General features: G+C 33.8%; 2 protein-coding genes across 2 annotated transcripts; both read right to left on the reverse strand.

Annotated features, from left to right (window-relative positions):
• Positions 1-9,633: 9,633 nt before the first annotated feature.
• LOC143562633 (GDSL esterase/lipase At5g37690-like) lies at positions 9,634-13,017 on the reverse strand. Its single transcript, XM_077050382.1, has 6 exons — positions 12,614-13,017; positions 11,061-11,188; positions 10,850-10,976; positions 10,645-10,757; positions 10,135-10,384; positions 9,634-10,013 (listed from the first exon to the last, which is right to left on the reverse strand). The coding sequence occupies exons 1-6, from the start codon at positions 12,897-12,899 to the stop codon at positions 9,799-9,801; spliced, it is 1,119 nt and encodes a 372-aa protein (XP_076906497.1). The 5' UTR covers positions 12,900-13,017; the 3' UTR covers positions 9,634-9,798.
• A 1,811-nt stretch (positions 13,018-14,828) lies between these two features.
• Positions 14,829-15,561, reverse strand: LOC143562634 (MLP-like protein 43). The gene is made up of 2 exons (XM_077050383.1): positions 15,318-15,561; positions 14,829-15,248 (listed from the first exon to the last, which is right to left on the reverse strand). Exons 1-2 carry the CDS (start codon positions 15,502-15,504, stop codon positions 14,977-14,979), a joined length of 459 nt encoding a protein of 152 aa, XP_076906498.1. The 5' UTR covers positions 15,505-15,561; the 3' UTR covers positions 14,829-14,976.
• Positions 15,562-17,019: the final 1,458 nt, after the last annotated feature.

A 17,019-nucleotide genomic window follows, 5' to 3' on the forward strand; every position in this document is an offset into this window, starting at 1 on the left:
ATAGAGAATGCGTTTCGCGCCAATCGCGGAACAATATCTCTAGTGCCTTTTATTTGCTCATTGGTGACGTCTAAGTTCATTGAATCTAGACCGTATGATAACAGGATTATCGGATTTTAATAATTCCAACTTTAATACGTAGGGAGTGAAAAACTCATTAACGTTTTAGTTAGGCTTTACATATCTAATCTAAATATCTATATAATTGTCTATCATAAAATCATACGTGTCACTCTCATATCGCTCTCCATCCATTTTAAAGCTATCAGATAGCTTGATTTTCAAATAGTGGTCTCTCGTTGACTTTACCCGGTTTGGCCCGTTCATGGGTCTCGCGGTTCGCGGGTTATATCCCCTGCTAATCTTATATGCCGTTTTCATCTCCCAACATCTAACCCCGTTTCATCAGATCGTATAAAGCAACTAATCGATCCAGATGCACAATCTCCATCCACCGCTCTCCGTCAAATTCTAATTGGTAAGTCCTCAATTAATTGAATAAAAAACTATTGGTTCTGCTTGCGATTCGAAAATTAGGTTTCAATATTTCACACCAACGAACATCTCAACCTCTGATTTGTTGTGGATTCGTTTGAAATTGCTGATTTGGTCTTGAATCTCTAAAGACAGCTTCTCAGTATGTTTATTCCTTTAATTTGCAGCATTAGTTCAATGTTATCTATATTGATTATGTAACCAGCAAGTAGACAAGATTTAGGGTTTGTAAAATTTGGGTATTATGGTTGTTTTGATTTGGTACATTTTTTGGTAACAGTTTCAAAGCTAATAGGGCGAATCGGAACAGAGAATTGTGTTCAGATGGATGCAATCAGAACGCACCTCGATGTGTTGGCAGAGCGAATCCAAACGGAGACTTAGCGTCTCTTCGTCAGGTAATCACGAACTGTTTCGTTGATTGTTGAAGGAAATTAATGTTTGGTGGTTTCAGTTAATGGCATGCATAAAACTTTGGTCACATTATCCTACTATAAGTTTAATTTTTTTTTTTTATTAATATTATTGATGTTTACACCGGGACAATTACAGACTAACGGCAGATAGACGGGCAACAAGCTGCGCCGCTACCCCCTTCTGAATAGCAAACCCTACCCTACTAAACACAACGTTCCCTTTAGCATGGGCGGAGTTACTGCTGACCACCTGCTGAACCCGCTTAAGGAACTGAACCGCGTCAGGGCCGAGAGCGCCAAAGGTGTCAAAAGCAAACGGTATGAACACGTGCTGATTCTCAAGGCAAGCTTTCTCGTGCTTAGCTACTTTACCCGCCTCTGCCTTGTTTATCGCATGACCCACCACAAACCCATGGTCCCGTAGCCCAACGAGGGGGGACACACCTGTCAAATCAACGCACGCGTGCTTCCCTTTTTCCCATCCAAAAACAAGAATGTCAGCGGGTTGTAGGGTTGATCTCCCATCTAAAGGGTCGGTTAAGAAGTTCACCGGGGCTTCCTTTTTTGCCGAGATCCCGGCCCGCTTAAGGACGTCGTAAAGCACATCTCGAACTAGATCATGTCGATATTTAAAGCCTGGTAATTCTTTGCAATGGACTGCATGCTCCCCAAAAGAATCCAAACAAGCCTTTCGGCATACGGGATACGGGTCATCCACCGGGAAAAGGGGTACCATCAACCGGTATTTCATGAATTTCGGTATGCACTGTAAGGATGGTCGTGTATGATAGAACTTTTGTGCAGTCATCGTGGTTATTTTATATGTGACATTACGCCATGCCAGTTCGTCTATATGAACTGTAGCATGTGAGGGGTAGAACTTAATGTTATCTATTTATTGAGTTTGGAAGAAAATTATCTCGTGACACTAAGATGAGCAAAACAGTCAACGGTTTCAAGCTTTCTGTTTAATGTTGCAAGCTAATCCACGAATCTTGCAGGTATATAACTGGTAATTTTTTACTTCCAAGTTTTTTTTTAGTTACATGTATTGTTGTTAGGTGGCTTATCTTGATTTAGGGGGTTTTATGTTTTAAACTTGCACTCTGTGCCACTTTTAACTAGGGCTGTTAACGAGCAGTGTTCGCAGGTTGTTTGGTTCAACCGACACGAATCTAATACTTTTGAGGGTAACCTGAACACGAATCAACCCGAAAGTTGTGTCAAACGTGTGATTCGGTAGCACGGTACAACTTATTGAAATAGGAACTTCTGCAGTACATGTTTTATAGCTTATGGTTATGCTTATTTTGGTGTTCTTCTCCACTTAAGTAGCGTATTAAAACTACATTATAATTTGTTTAAGTTTAGTGCAGCTATTTTCTAAACAACCTTTTAAGAAAATATAAATAAAATAGTTTTATAGTTTTTTGGCACCTACAAAACTGCTATGCTACTGTATACTTATTTGACATCTAGACTGTATCGTAGAAGTCCGCAACACAACCAAACATTTAAAACACTTTAGTTTTTCTTATATTTTACTTTACATCAAGTAACAGGCTACAAATAGTACACATTATATGTTTTGTAAAAAGCAATTTATAATTATGTGAATTTTATACTTCTTTATTTTGTATTTAATAATTAACTTGCATTGTGTGTTCTCATATGAAGAATCCTGAGACTATCGACAAACTTGCTCAAGCTGGAATCATCCATTAATGTACGGTAACCTTTTGCTACTCTGTTCATTTTTCATTTGTTGACTTCAGGGAGTCAAACTTCATAATTTTTAAATTCATATTTGATGTGGAGTTAGACTGTTCCTGATCTTGGAATTGGTAATGCTTTAATACTTATAATTTAGTAAAAACATGTTTATCAAACTTCCTTACATATTAACAGTTCTTATCTTGGTAATGCTTTATTTATTATAGTTTCAAAACACGCGCACAAGCATGATGGAGGATATAGGAATTCGGTATTGATATCGATTATTTTAGTGTATCTTGTGCGCAACTGCTCATTTATATTAAGGTTGGCAGAGATTAATCGGAGACCAAGGGCAGTTTGGGCATTTACAGAAAGTTTATTGCTCGGGTCAAATTTTTGGATTGACCACGAGTGGCAAAATTTGGAATTATTTAGAAATAATGAAAGTTGACCAGAAAAAGTCAAACGGGCCTAAACGGAGACAAATTTAAATGGTTTCTCACATTCGTTAGAGCTAATTTTCTGATATGAGGTTTTACCTTATTTTGTTCATAGCCAATGGTATCGCTCAATCACCATGGGTTTCTAACTTCATTATACAATTGGATGATAACTCATTATGTGTTCCTTTAAACATAAAGTTTATTTTCAAAGTTTATTCGAACATCAATCGAAAACCTAATATCTGTTTTCGCCTAATTAGTTCAATGAACAAATGGAATTTGAGAAAGGAAAACACATAGTTCATGTTAGTTATCCATTTATAGTATACTCATACAAAACAGTAAGAGTAAATAAAAGTGTACATCTAATTCAACACTGAAAAGTCAAACTTATGTTCATGTTATGCTAATGTCATAAAAGTTTATGACTTTGCAGGTTGGATATGTTGTAATTTCTGCAGATGGACATGCTGAGTATCCCGTTATTATTGTTATTATTACTGAATCAAGAGCATGGAATGATGGTCTTGGTGTCACGGTCACTCTTGGAACTGTTGCATATGTTACCACCGGAGATGACCCTTTATTTATTTATTTATGAATTACTTCCTCCGTCCCATTTTAAATGTCCATTTTTTCATTTTTGGTTGTCCCAATTTAAATTTAATTTCTATACATATAAATTCAATTTCTAATTGTGCCCTTACTATTACATATACTAGATGTTTACAATGGTTTTTAGCCATAATAACTTAAAGGACATTTTTGTCATTTTACAGCTCATAAAATAAAATGATTAAACATTTCTTAATTTGTGTGTTATGGGTCTCATGACATTTAAAATGGGACGGATGAAGTAATAAATAATTAACAAATAATTGTCTTTTGTATGCTATCAAATGCTGTCAATTGTATAAGGTTTTGGTCTCACAATATAAAAGATACAACTTTATTGGTTTTTAGATTACATAAATAAAACCATAGAGTTTAATTTGAATTTTTTTTTATGGTTTGCATGGGTTGTTTCTAATCAGAGGTAGCATTTTTCTTGCATTTTATTCTTAATCTACTCTTTCTATCATTAATATCTACTGCTCTAATAAAAAAAATACCATTATGTGTCACTTGTCACTCTCTCAACCATCCTCACTTTTTTAAACCCATTTATTATTTGGATTCCATGTGGGTCATTACCCAACCCAAAATAGCTTTATTTTTATGTATATATATAAAGCAAGTGTGTTAATGTTTATTTTTTTTTTTCCTTTTTACATTTTAACGTAATAAAATGAAACAATTTAGCTATAGAAAAAGAACATGCCAAATTGGATAGAAGTAGATCTATTGTTTTAGAACTAACAACGCACGTTAAGCGAGTGTTCGGTTTTGTCGGTCCAAACTATGTTATGAGATCAAGTTGGATCCAACAATTCCAAGTACTTAAGAAAATACTTAAAATCAGTTTGTAAACTATTTTTAAAGAAATATACAAGTCTTGATAGCTATAAACACACTTGTGTGTCTTAAGCGAGTAAAAATCGGATTGGTTCGGTTTTCATCTCACAATATGTTCCTTGATGGTCTCCACATGCCCAATTATCATAGATCTTGTATAATAATTTATAAATGAGAAATATTTAAGTTTTACAACTAAAAAGTTAACAACAAGTCTTTTAAGCAAAAGTTTCGGTTTAGTTCGGTTTCCATCTCCCAACGAGTTCATAGATGGATTCCACATGCTTAATATCAAAGAACTTATAAAAATGATTTTAGAATCTCAAATTTAACATTAAACATGTTTAAACAACTATTTTTAACAAAACTAGTAAGCAAAAGTTCGGTTTTCGGTTTAGAGGTATTTACGGTTTAACCGAAGCATAGACTCTTAGAACCCACACCATGGAACCTGTAAATAATCTATGATGAGCAGAAGTTAAGCATAAATAATATGTATAAACAAGTTATATAAGTTTTTATATATCAAGAACACAAAGTCCTCATGAAGCCTTGCCTTACAAGGTTCGAAACATCACCGATCGGAACCGGAGAAGTAACTACCAAAGATAACAAGGGGCGTGTTATTATATATATGTTGTGCCATCATAAACAAGTATTAATAAGATTACATAAGCTAATTAGAAAGAAAGAAATAACTCAGTTTGACTTTTAGAAGTCAAACCTTCAAGAACACACTAAAAATAACCTTAAGATCTTGATACTTGAGAGAGAATTTGGTGTTGTAGCAGGTGTAAATAAAAGGAAATAGTAGTGTATATATAGGGGAAGGAGTTGGGTCAAATATGGATGATAATATCAAGAGGTTGCATGCAAATGGGTCAAAAACAAACACAAAACAACAAAAAAACGAATTCAGTGCAGACCTCCCTTAGCGCGGCGCTAAGGTCTCTGCCCTATGACTTTAGCGCGGCGCTAAGGTCACAAAGGAATTTTTGAACTTTCAAAACTGGCAGTTTTGGCCCCCGGAGTTGTTTTTAAGCGTTTTAAGGCCATTTTATAGACCGAAAAAGGTGTTTTTGAGACCCGACAAGTATAAAACAATAATGTAACATAAAATCCATCATTTTGATTATATCCAAGGTTTCGGTTTACAAAACAGGTCGGTTTACATCACTAAAGTTTACAAAACGGATACAAATCGAGACCCGAAATAACGAATGTCCCAATGATGATGATGATGATGGTGGTGATTATTATTATTATTATTATTATTATTAATTTAAGATACATAAGTTATTAGCCAAAATAAAATGTACAACTCCATAAATATTAACCAAACCCATCGGATTGGGCTTGTGGGCTGGCTTGGCTATCATATCTTTAACAAAACCCTAACGCCTCTTATTTATACACCTCCTTCACCTCCATCAAATCAACTATTTCACTCTGTTTCTTCATCAGTTTATCTTTATAATAATCTCATTCATCAAATTCTTTTTCACTGCATCTTACGAACGATGATTCAATCTGTATTCTCAATATCAGATCGAACTCGTACAGATGCAAAAACCAAATAAGAGCATCATGGACATGCAGGTTCCTTTATATCGGGTCACGTTAGTTTTAGTTTACATAACTTATTTTCCTTTTTAGGATGTTTTAGGCTTTTGTCAACAATTGCCGCCACTTGTTTAACAGATACTCCTTTGTTTTGTAGTAGTGTATAAACCCAGTTGCCAGTCCATAAAAATAAATAGAAATGAGAATCTGTTCTTTTTTTAAGTTGATATGCAGTGATGACATAGATTTAGTTTTTTATTTTTATTTTAATTAATGTATTTTATGATATATTGCAAATTTCAATTGCTTTCTTAACATACAAAAAATTTGATGAAGCTCTATTTGAATGTTTATTAACCTGATTTGGAAATGACTTAATTAAAACGCTTTTAAAACTTAGTGTCATGTGATATTTTTCCTATTAAAAAGATAACACAAACATGATACAATGGATACTCAAATTGCAAATTGGATTTTGGGTTATATAAGATGTAACACCCCAACCCGGAACAGGCTGACGAGTCACTATTACAGATATCAAATCAACGCCACAATCCAAAATACAACAAAAATTAATGCAACCTACGTCATATTATAAAACCAAATGAATTAACTTTTAGAAGCTTGCACTTCATTTTTTTATCTCTCATCACTAAATTCCCAGAATCCCGGATCACCTGAAAACAAAATAAGAAAAACAAAACAAGAAAACACGGCTGAGCCAAAAATTGCCCAGTAACGGAAAGAACAATAGTATAGGTAAGGACAGACGTAAGAGAATAAATATACGAACTTCAATTCAAACTCGAAACCAACCCTTTATACCTAAACACATACTTAATAAAATTCGGATGTATGATCCGACACTTGGCCAGAACATGGTCAAACGCATGCGGAAATATATCAGAACTATAACAAAAACACCCAGAGCCAGAAACATATAACTTGTAACATATAATGTGTGACGTGTAACATATAACGTGTAACATTTAACTGAACTATAATTAAATGCGAAACATAATCCGATACACGATCGGGACGTAATCTGAATATACTCAAATTTAACCAAATGCGTATACACATATCAAAACGGACCAGAAATATAGCGAAACAAAATATAATTACTAAAATACACGACGATGATGTTAAAATAAATAGGTCGTGTAATACGGAAGCACCCAGAGCCTAAACAGAGGGGTACACAGCTAGCTAGTCCATGCACCAAGGAGACGGTGTGGGTGGCGTGCACACATTGTTCCATCTCAAACAGAAGTCAGGAGTCAGGAGTCAGGAGTCGGAGCTAAGATCGATCTATACGCCTCTAAGTGGCCAAGGTACTACATGAGTACTTTCAGAGACGCCGTGAACTTTGATTACGCACTGTCACGATAAGTGCCATGTCAGGAGTCAGGAGTCAGGAGTCGGAGCTAAGATCGATCTATACGCCTCTAAGTGGCCAAGGTACTACATGAGTACTTTCAGAGACGCCGTGAACTTTGATTACGCACTGTCACGATAAGTGCCATGTCGTTGACGCCCCAACGACAAGTCAGAAATGCTCGGGTAACAGAGTGCTAAAACTAAAAACATATAACTAAAATATATTATATAAAATAACTGAACTCAAAATATAACCGACACGTAACGAAAATCCGTACTACAAAGTAACGGAATAGATTCAATACTATTAGTAAACGAGAACAAAAGCCGCACTACGAAGTAACGGAATATAATTAATACTATTAGAGAAAGAAACCAGAAACCGTACTACGAGGTAACAGAATATAATTTATACTATGAGTGACAGAAACCAGAATCCGTACTACGAAGTAACAAGAAATAGAATCCGTACTACCAAGTAGCGGACTATAATTAATACTAAGAGGAAATAAAAACAGAAACCGTACCTTAATCAAATAAGCAAAACAAAGCAAGGTCAAATAAGAAAGACTCTAAGTTGTTTGCACGTCCTACGAAAACATACAGTTTAGTTCTTGTAGGATTAATCATATAGGAGCTAAAGTATCATGTTGGTCATTCATTAACTTACGGATTTTCAACCGACGGACAGTTTTAGAATTAACGATTTTATCAAATTATTACACCGTTCTATCACTAACCAAATTTTTTGATCGAATAAATAGTTTTCATATAATACCTTTATCCATATTATATTGTGATCTCATCTTTACACATTTAGTTTGATTAATTATTCAAATGAAAAGAATATTACCACTATTTTATACGGCGTATATATATTATAATGTTAACATGCATGAAAGACATACATGAACTATGACAGCAAGAAAATGGAAAATTTTCTTTCAATCTAGTCGGGTTAAAATCATTTACTACTTGGTCAATCTAGTATTATAATAGTATTAAACGAAAAGCATTAAAAGGTTCTTCAAGAAACTCATACCCAGTTTCAAATGTTAACAAACTCAACAAAACAAACGCCAAGAAACTTCTTTTGTTTATAAATTATTCTTTTGATAACGTCACAAATTTCAAATGCTGATTCTAAATATAAAGGTTTTTGTCGTCGGAAAAATCAACGATCACCCACCATATTAGAACATGATAAGAGCATAAACAAACCAAAAGCTGATGATCTGAACGGTTACCTCACAAGCCGACAAAACCGGACGTATAACAGAGCGAGAACGGTGAGAGACTACGGGCGTCTGACGGTGTCTTAATAACGGAACAAGACATCAAATGGTGAGCAACAGTGATGGTACGCGGCGGCGGTACGTGGAGGCTGCACGTAGTAGTTGTAACAGACGGCGGAAGCGAGAGACACAGCGACTGATCGAGTGTCTGCTTTCCGGCGAGTTACAGGGAAGTGGTGGCGTCGGTGAATATCTGTGGCGGCGTTCGAACGGTGACAGAGGGCAGCGGTAAAGATCGGTGGTGATTTACGACGGGTTTTAGTCAAGCGGCGGTACTGTTGGTGCTGATGATTTCCGGCAAGTTCAGCAGCGTCTACGATGGTGATAGTTGTCTCCGGTGGCCGTTGATATTTAGAACAGAATAGGTCACGGAATATTATAGGTGAGATGGTAGGGTTCGGTGGAGTTCGTTTAGGTATCCAGGGGTTTAAATATGTGATAGTTATCGCTAAACTCAAAAACCCTTGCATGTTTCCGTATGTTTGTTGTTGGGGATAAGCAATTTAAAACGATGGTATCTATCCAAATATCCTAACTGCATGTTTATTATATTATTATACATATATATGTTATACTTTAAAAATTCTAAAATGCATAACCATTATTTAATTCCCTTGCATGAGCATATCTTATATTACTTATTTGTTTTGTTGATAGTTTTGACAAATTTCTAAATCAACCCTCTACCTTAGCTTTGAATTCATTTGAACACTGTAATTTAAAATTAATAACGTATTCAAAGTCATTATTATTATAAACAATTCGGTTACTTGACGCTAGTATTCGATCGTTTTAATAATTATCAACTCGTTATTATTTGACATTTATTACTTTTATTATTTTATTGTTTCAAATTTTCCGCATGTTACATAAGATGACAGAGTTATATTATATGATTGATCATTACACAAAGAACAACCATTTCCGTAACCATACACTAAGCTAGTGCTCAAATTTGTAGGCTTCCGCTATATATGTATAAAAGGTTGTGTCCTTTATCTTTATACTTTCATGGTAATATGCATCATATTACTTCTATCCCTTATGGTTTGGTGTTGCAGAAGCATTAGCTGTAGCGAACAGTTTTGAAAAGAAACGATCAGCCAAAATTGCATTTGCAGCATCAGACGGATGAAAAGCATCCCAAAATACATATTCCTTACGATTTTCACACACTTTTGCATTCGATAAGCACAATCCTCCAACAGTCGTATCCACGTTGCAACATGACGTATTCGACACCTTAAAGCCTAAACATAAACACACATACAACAAATGACAACTTTTCGTTTAGGAATCTTTCTATAATTAGAAAGGAGGTTGATCAACTTTAGAAATTTAATTAAGAACTCTAGGGCAATGAAGTCTTACCATACTTAGATGGGTTGTCGACCAAACCTAGAACATCTTGGTAAGTATCTGCGAACGTAAGTTGCACGTTTTTGAGCTTGATGTTTAGGAGGTTCATCAACTTTTGCACTTTGGAGTTAAACTGAATCACCCATTCGTTGACTTGATGTAAGCATTGATTCTTCTTTGATTTCGCTCGTTGCGAAGGAATGCACCCCAGAGGCCCGAGTCCATGAAAAATCATCTTTCGTGCCCCAAGCAAGTAAAGCCTCTTTCACCACCAAAAACAAAATAATCAGATTTGAACTGAACCCCGTTTTCCATCGGTATAAAATAATATTTTTTTATTTCTTCGTCTTAAAACAGTTACTTTTTTTTATATTTTTATTTTTTATAATTAGAAATCATTGGTAATTTGGTCGTCAAGCTGTTGAAATAAACCCACACCAATATATACGACATATTAGATCGTAGGTGATACTTGTTTGTTTTATATAATAGTGTGCTTTCTTAGCACTTTTTACTCATTACCGTGAATTGTTCGGCTAATTTCAAGTTTAAAACCGCTAGAAATTCATCCGGGGTGTACTGTTGTCCATCAGGAAGATATGGCTGCAGGTAGTTGTTGATGTAATCGTTGCTACCTGTCGAAAAAACACCAAACATAAACTTGTGACCTCCCAAAATTCTTAAAAACATGGTTTTTTTATTATTTTTTTTATTTTAATCCTCGTACCAATTCCAATGAAGTAGATTGCCTCATTTAACAGATTATTGGCAGCTTGTTCTCCTAACTTAGCCTTGATCACCTTTGTTGTGTTCTCAAAGTAATCGATTTGATCGTCAAACGACATTCTTTGAATCTGTTAATTTACCAACGAATTAGTTAAGTCCTCACAAGAGCAACAAAAATAAATAATTAGTCAAATAAACCAATGAAATCTTACAAAATAGAGTCCGGTGTCATTTAGGATCCCTGCACCACCAGATGCATAGTTAACTCCTTTCAAGATTAAATCATCAGTTGGACTCAATGAAAGATAAGGTGGTGGAGATGGAATTCCGAGCTTCTCGGCTGCAACAAAAGCAAAAATCTTATATGAAGTTTCAACTCCTAGTGTTCCGTTAACATAATCTTTTGGATTAGTAGATAGTTTAGAATCCATGTAATCATTTCTAGACATTTAAAAAAAAAAAAACTTGTACTTCTAGGCAGTCGTCACCCGAGTAAGCGAGGTGGAAAGTGAAGTACATAGAGTTTGGTGAAAAATTGTAAGCAACGGGTTAAGTTAATTTGGTGAAAAAGTTTATGGAGTTCGCATGTCAGTGTGTCACCTAATAAGTGAGTTTGCCAAGTTTGCTTGTAACATCAAGATTTTTTTTAAAGGGGGCCAAGTTACAAGAGTTAATCACTAGGGGGGCTAGACATTTTATTTTTTCAAAAGGGGGGTTACCTCCCTTTGTAATGGCAAGGAGTTTTGAAAGTATAAAGGTGTAAGGTAGTTTGCAAAGATTGCAAGAACTTTTACATATACGAAGTATTTCTCCTCCGTTTGTAATGGTGGGGATTGCAAAAAGTAACTCCCCATTATTTATAACAGCGAGAAATATGAAAAAGTTATATTCTCTCCATTTGTAGTGGTGGGAACTGGGAAGTTTGAAAAAGATGAAGGAGACTTTGCATACATTAAGAATTGGTGTTTTTGAACTCCTCATGCGTTAAACCAATGCCCTCTTTATTATTTATTTTTTTTGCAAAACCAACTACCCATTAAATTTTGGTTTCCATGCAATATGCCTAGCACACATTATAAGCTCACATGCATTATTTCCTTTTTATCTCGAAACCATTTGCAAATTCAAACAAACAAAAAAAATGTATTATTATGGTCCCAACCGCCATTAACCTAATTTAACCATAAAAATATTTCGGCTATGTCTACAACCGGTCTTCTTGGTGAGTATACCTACACAGAAACTAGAGTGGGGTTTTAAAAAAAAAGTAGATTATTATTGAAATAATGATTTGAAGAATTTACTTGATGAACAATTTAACAATGTTCAGACTCTCCACTATTACAAATGTCATACTCCCCGCCATTACAAATGAAGGGGAGTTGTAGTCCCCACAATTACAAATGGAGGGGAGATACCTCGTACTTGCAAAAGTTATTGCAATCTGTGAACACTACCAGACACCCTATATTTTCAAAACTCTCCAACATTACAAACGGAGGTAACCCTCCTTTTGATAAAATAAAATTACCAACCCCCAAGTGATTAACTTTTGTGATTTGCCCCCCCCCCCCCCCCCCCCACCCCTTTCAAAAAAAAATTCTCGCATCAACAAACTCCAAAGACAATGAACTTGCATGAGTTCGCTTAGAGAAAAACATGATTGTCTAAAAGCACATTAAAATAAGTACTTCACTGAATCTAAATTAACCACCTTATAATGCAAAAAAGTGTGACATGCATGATAGTTTAATTACGTACGTACATATAATATCACCAATGGTCCGTCCGTTACTAAACCGGCCAGTGGGTTTTTGATCCTTGTAATCGATACCATAGAACGGAAAATCTGATCTAGCAAGAGAATATGTCAAGTAGTTATTGTTGCCGACTTCTGTTAAGGAATCACCAAAGATGAAGGTGACGAGTGAAGGAGCGGTGGCTGAAGTTTGATCAGCTGACACGCCTGCAATTGCGGCCGCGATAACTCCTAGAGCTAGTAGTAGTATAGCCATGGTTAACTGAGTCTTGTTTGTTGGTTTTAGTGGCATGCATGATTTTATAGTATTTTGTTGAAGAGGAAGCTGGTCAGTTGGTGGTGTTGGCCATCTAACGTTAGTGAGGATAGTCAGTGTGGTTAGGTTTTGTTGGGAGATTTTAGGTTTTTCTTACATTGGTTTGGAAATTAAAATTTGGACTACACACTAAATACTTGTGATAACATATGATTTAATTTCTAGCATTTTCGATATAAATATTGCTAATTACAATTCGTCCTCAGATTTTGATATATATATTTTTTTGAATATTAATGATTACATTTTATGGGTAAAGTTAAAATACAAAATACAACCAAAATTAAAACGGTGAGAAGAAATCTAATCCACTGATTTTAAACTTGAATGGTGGAGATTAATTTAAAAATAAAAATTAATGAGAAGGGTATGTAGGTAATAATTCACTTATTATGACTTTCACTCTTCAAATGCAAGACACATGCCAATTCCTCCATCATTTTAAAATGTCTATAACTTTTTATACGATGTTTTTTTAAGGAATTTTTTTACCATAGTAACAAGATTTTTTATCGTTAATATAAATATCATATTGTTATACAAAAATAAAAAAAACAGTTAGTGAAATTTTTATATTGTGTTATTTTGATTGTCCATTGTGTTTTTAATTGAGTTTTTCTATGTATTGGTGTTATAGATTTTGGTCATTGTGTTTTTTAATGGTACTCATTAAAGATAAAACATCATTGTGTCTTTTTGTTCGTCATGGTGTCTTTATGCTCAACATTTGTCTTTATACTTATTATTGTGTTTTAGTCATTGTGCTCAACATTCACTTAAGTTGAGAAAAATAGTTTTATGTTCATTGTTTATTGCGTTCAAGTCATTGTGTAATATGTAGATTCTATTGTGTTTTATGTTTCAGGTCATTGTGTTATATGTATTTACCATTGTGTCCTACGTTTCAAGTCATTGTGTTATATGTATTCATTATTGTGATTTACGTTTCAAGTTATTATGTAATATGTATTCAACATTGTGTTTTATGTATTAGATAATTTGTTGGTATTTTTCATTATATTTACACATTATTACACAACGTTGTTATTAGTATTTAAAAAAAACACAGTGATTAATACACAATGGTAAGCAAAAAGACACAATAACGTAATTTTTTTATTTTTATATAATAAAATCATACTCATATTAAAGATTAAAAAACACTATAAAAAATATATTATATGAAAAAGTTATAGATGTTTAAAAATGATAGGGGAATCAACATGTAACTTGCATGTGAAGAGAGAAAATGTATATTATTACTTTTATATCATTTTTTATTTGGTCCTCACTTGACACATGTCGGTTAATTATGATTTCTCACACTTCTCATTTTTGTTGTAATTTGTAAATAACTCAACCCTTCATATCAGTTTAATATATACAATCATATTCTCTATTAGCTACCTTAAATGTTTGAGACATATCTAAGATTTTGGAAAATTGTCGAATCAAACCAATTTAGGAGAGTCCGTTTTGTAATAACTTAGTATATATTGTTGTCACAATTGTCATTGATCTATGAAGAAAATTATGAGTACCCATTTGTTAGTACAGGGAACCCAAAATCTTTTTGATTGGCGATGAGCAATAGACCTAGCTCTCGACCCCTCCCTATCTTCTAAGTTCCTTCTACGAAAACACGATTAAAATTACCAATTGCACCCAAGTTACGTATACTTGAATCAAAATAGCACTTTAAACTTTAAACCAAGATTCAAAAAACTGCAACACCCGCACATTCTTTGACGTGAATCGCAGTCGTTGGGTTGTTTGTGCATAATGCTAGGCCGATTGAACAAACTATTTAAATGAAAAACAAGCCATTTCGAATTACTAATTGGAAGGAATAATTTAACAAGCCATTTCTACAATCACACACACAAGGAGGCATGTCAGACTCCATTTTATATGCACTAAAAACACAAGCCATTTCTGCAATCAACACACAAGGAGGCATATATATCAGACTCCATTTGATTCTTTCATACTAAAAACACACATTATGTAGAGCTTCAATTCCCTCCAATATTATCATGATCTTCAAGTAGAACTATATAGTGTTGTTATGAGCATCCATATCTTTAACAATGTTGCAAATGTAATCCATTACAGAAGTCGGATAGGGTACACTTGTATCTGCCCTCTCAAACTCCAAGGTCCAAGTAGCCAGCTGCTTATCACCTTTTGGCTCAACATGAAATATGTGTTTGAAGCTCTTGTATACCTTTTCCACAAGCTCTCCTCCAATTACCTTGAACACGATCGTGTGGTTTTCCTCGTTCACCGATTCAATTAGCTGTTTCGATATTTTCCTCTTTCCCTCTTAAATTTTACATGCATAAAAATGATCATTAACCAAGAAATCACAAAATATTAAGAAAGAAACAATACCATGAGTGAAGTGCCAAGTGATGACTGATCCAACGTCCCCTCTCTCACTCTCATGCAACTCGCAGTCATGAACCTTTGAAGAGGCTATTGCAACCATCTCGTGTGGTTTGTGCCTAAGGAGATCGTGAAAGATGTCACCTCTCTTGCTGATCTCCACATAACCGATTAACTTTCCTGATAGAGCCATATGTTGAATATTCTCACAAACAAGTTTTTAGAGAAGATAGCTAGTTGGTGAGTTTGTGAAAAATATAGGCAGACATCGACGGTTATATATAGTAAAATTTGGCTACCAGACAATGACACAAAACACTAAATAACAGCAATAGTATAATTATAATTATTGACTACGTACTTCCATATGATTCACGTTATATACTTTGCTTTTTTTTTTCTTTCGTCTTAGTAATTTACAACGTTGGATTGGATGCAATTTTTAATTTTTGAACCATGAATTTCATTGCCAACAACGCACCCCAGCAAAGGACACTAGTTGGATGCAATTAATTAAATAATAGTGTATTAATATAGTTAATCAATTTACAAACTTAAGCTATATTGACATTTATACAGATAGGTTATCAATTTAATTAGTTTATAACTAAACATGTGGCCAAAGGCAAAACTTTGACATAGTATGTCTTGAAAACATGATCAGCACGGATATGTTCTCAATAAAGCAGGAAAATATTATATCTATAATCTATCAATAACATATATAAACGAAGACATAAAAATCCTACGTGTCGCGATATGGTCGCTCCCCTTTTTTTTGGAGTCACCAGATTTGTTTGATTTTTAAATGGAAGCTTCTCATGCATTTGACCCGAATTTATATATATATATATATATATAACTAGTTTTTATCCCCTGTATTTCGGGAGTTGTTTTATATTGTTTGTTCTAATATTTATTTATTTTTTGAATTTATATTTTTTATTGTCTTAAAGTTAATAATGTACTTTTAGTTTGATAATAAATTGTTTCACAAATAAATGAGATGTTATAACCCGGTTTAAAAGCTATATAGTTTTTATGAGACCCAAGACCCGTTTATTTTTTTACTATAAAATTGGTTTTTTAATTATAAATAATATTTATGAAAGTTAATAATTTACTTATGGTTTGATGAGATCCAAGACCCGTTTATTTTTTTTACTATTAAATTGGTTTTTTAATTTAAATAATATATATATATATATATCTTTTTTAAATAAATAAGATATTAATTTTTAGTATATCATATTTTTTATGATTTTTACATCAATAATTTGGTGAGAATAATTTTTAATTTAATGAGATGTTATAACCCGTTTAAGGAATATCTGGGTTTGGTAAGACTCATACCCATGAATTCGGGTCAAATGCATAAGAAGCATCCATTTAAAAATCAAGCAAATCTGGTGACTCCAAAAAAAGGGGAAGCGACCACATCGCGACACGTAGGATTTTTATGTCTTCGTTTATATATATTATAGATATCAATATTATATTATAAAACATCTGATAAGATCGTGATAAGGGCATGTTAAGAATTTTATAAATGTAGAAGTTTTACAAGTTTTTATTCATATATCACAACACTTAATGCATTTATTTAATTTAATAATATTTTTAAGTGTAAAATTGTCTTTCTTAAATGGTGTAAATCTTGTTTATGTAATTCTTTTGTGGGTTTTTTAGTGGTTTCTTTCCGGTTATG

This window comes from Bidens hawaiensis, unplaced genomic scaffold (assembly GCF_021521415.1).
Source record: "Bidens hawaiensis isolate Kalapana, Puna unplaced genomic scaffold, B.hawaiensis_p1.1 tig00021044_1, whole genome shotgun sequence".
Classification (NCBI taxonomy): domain Eukaryota; kingdom Viridiplantae; phylum Streptophyta; class Magnoliopsida; order Asterales; family Asteraceae; genus Bidens; species Bidens hawaiensis.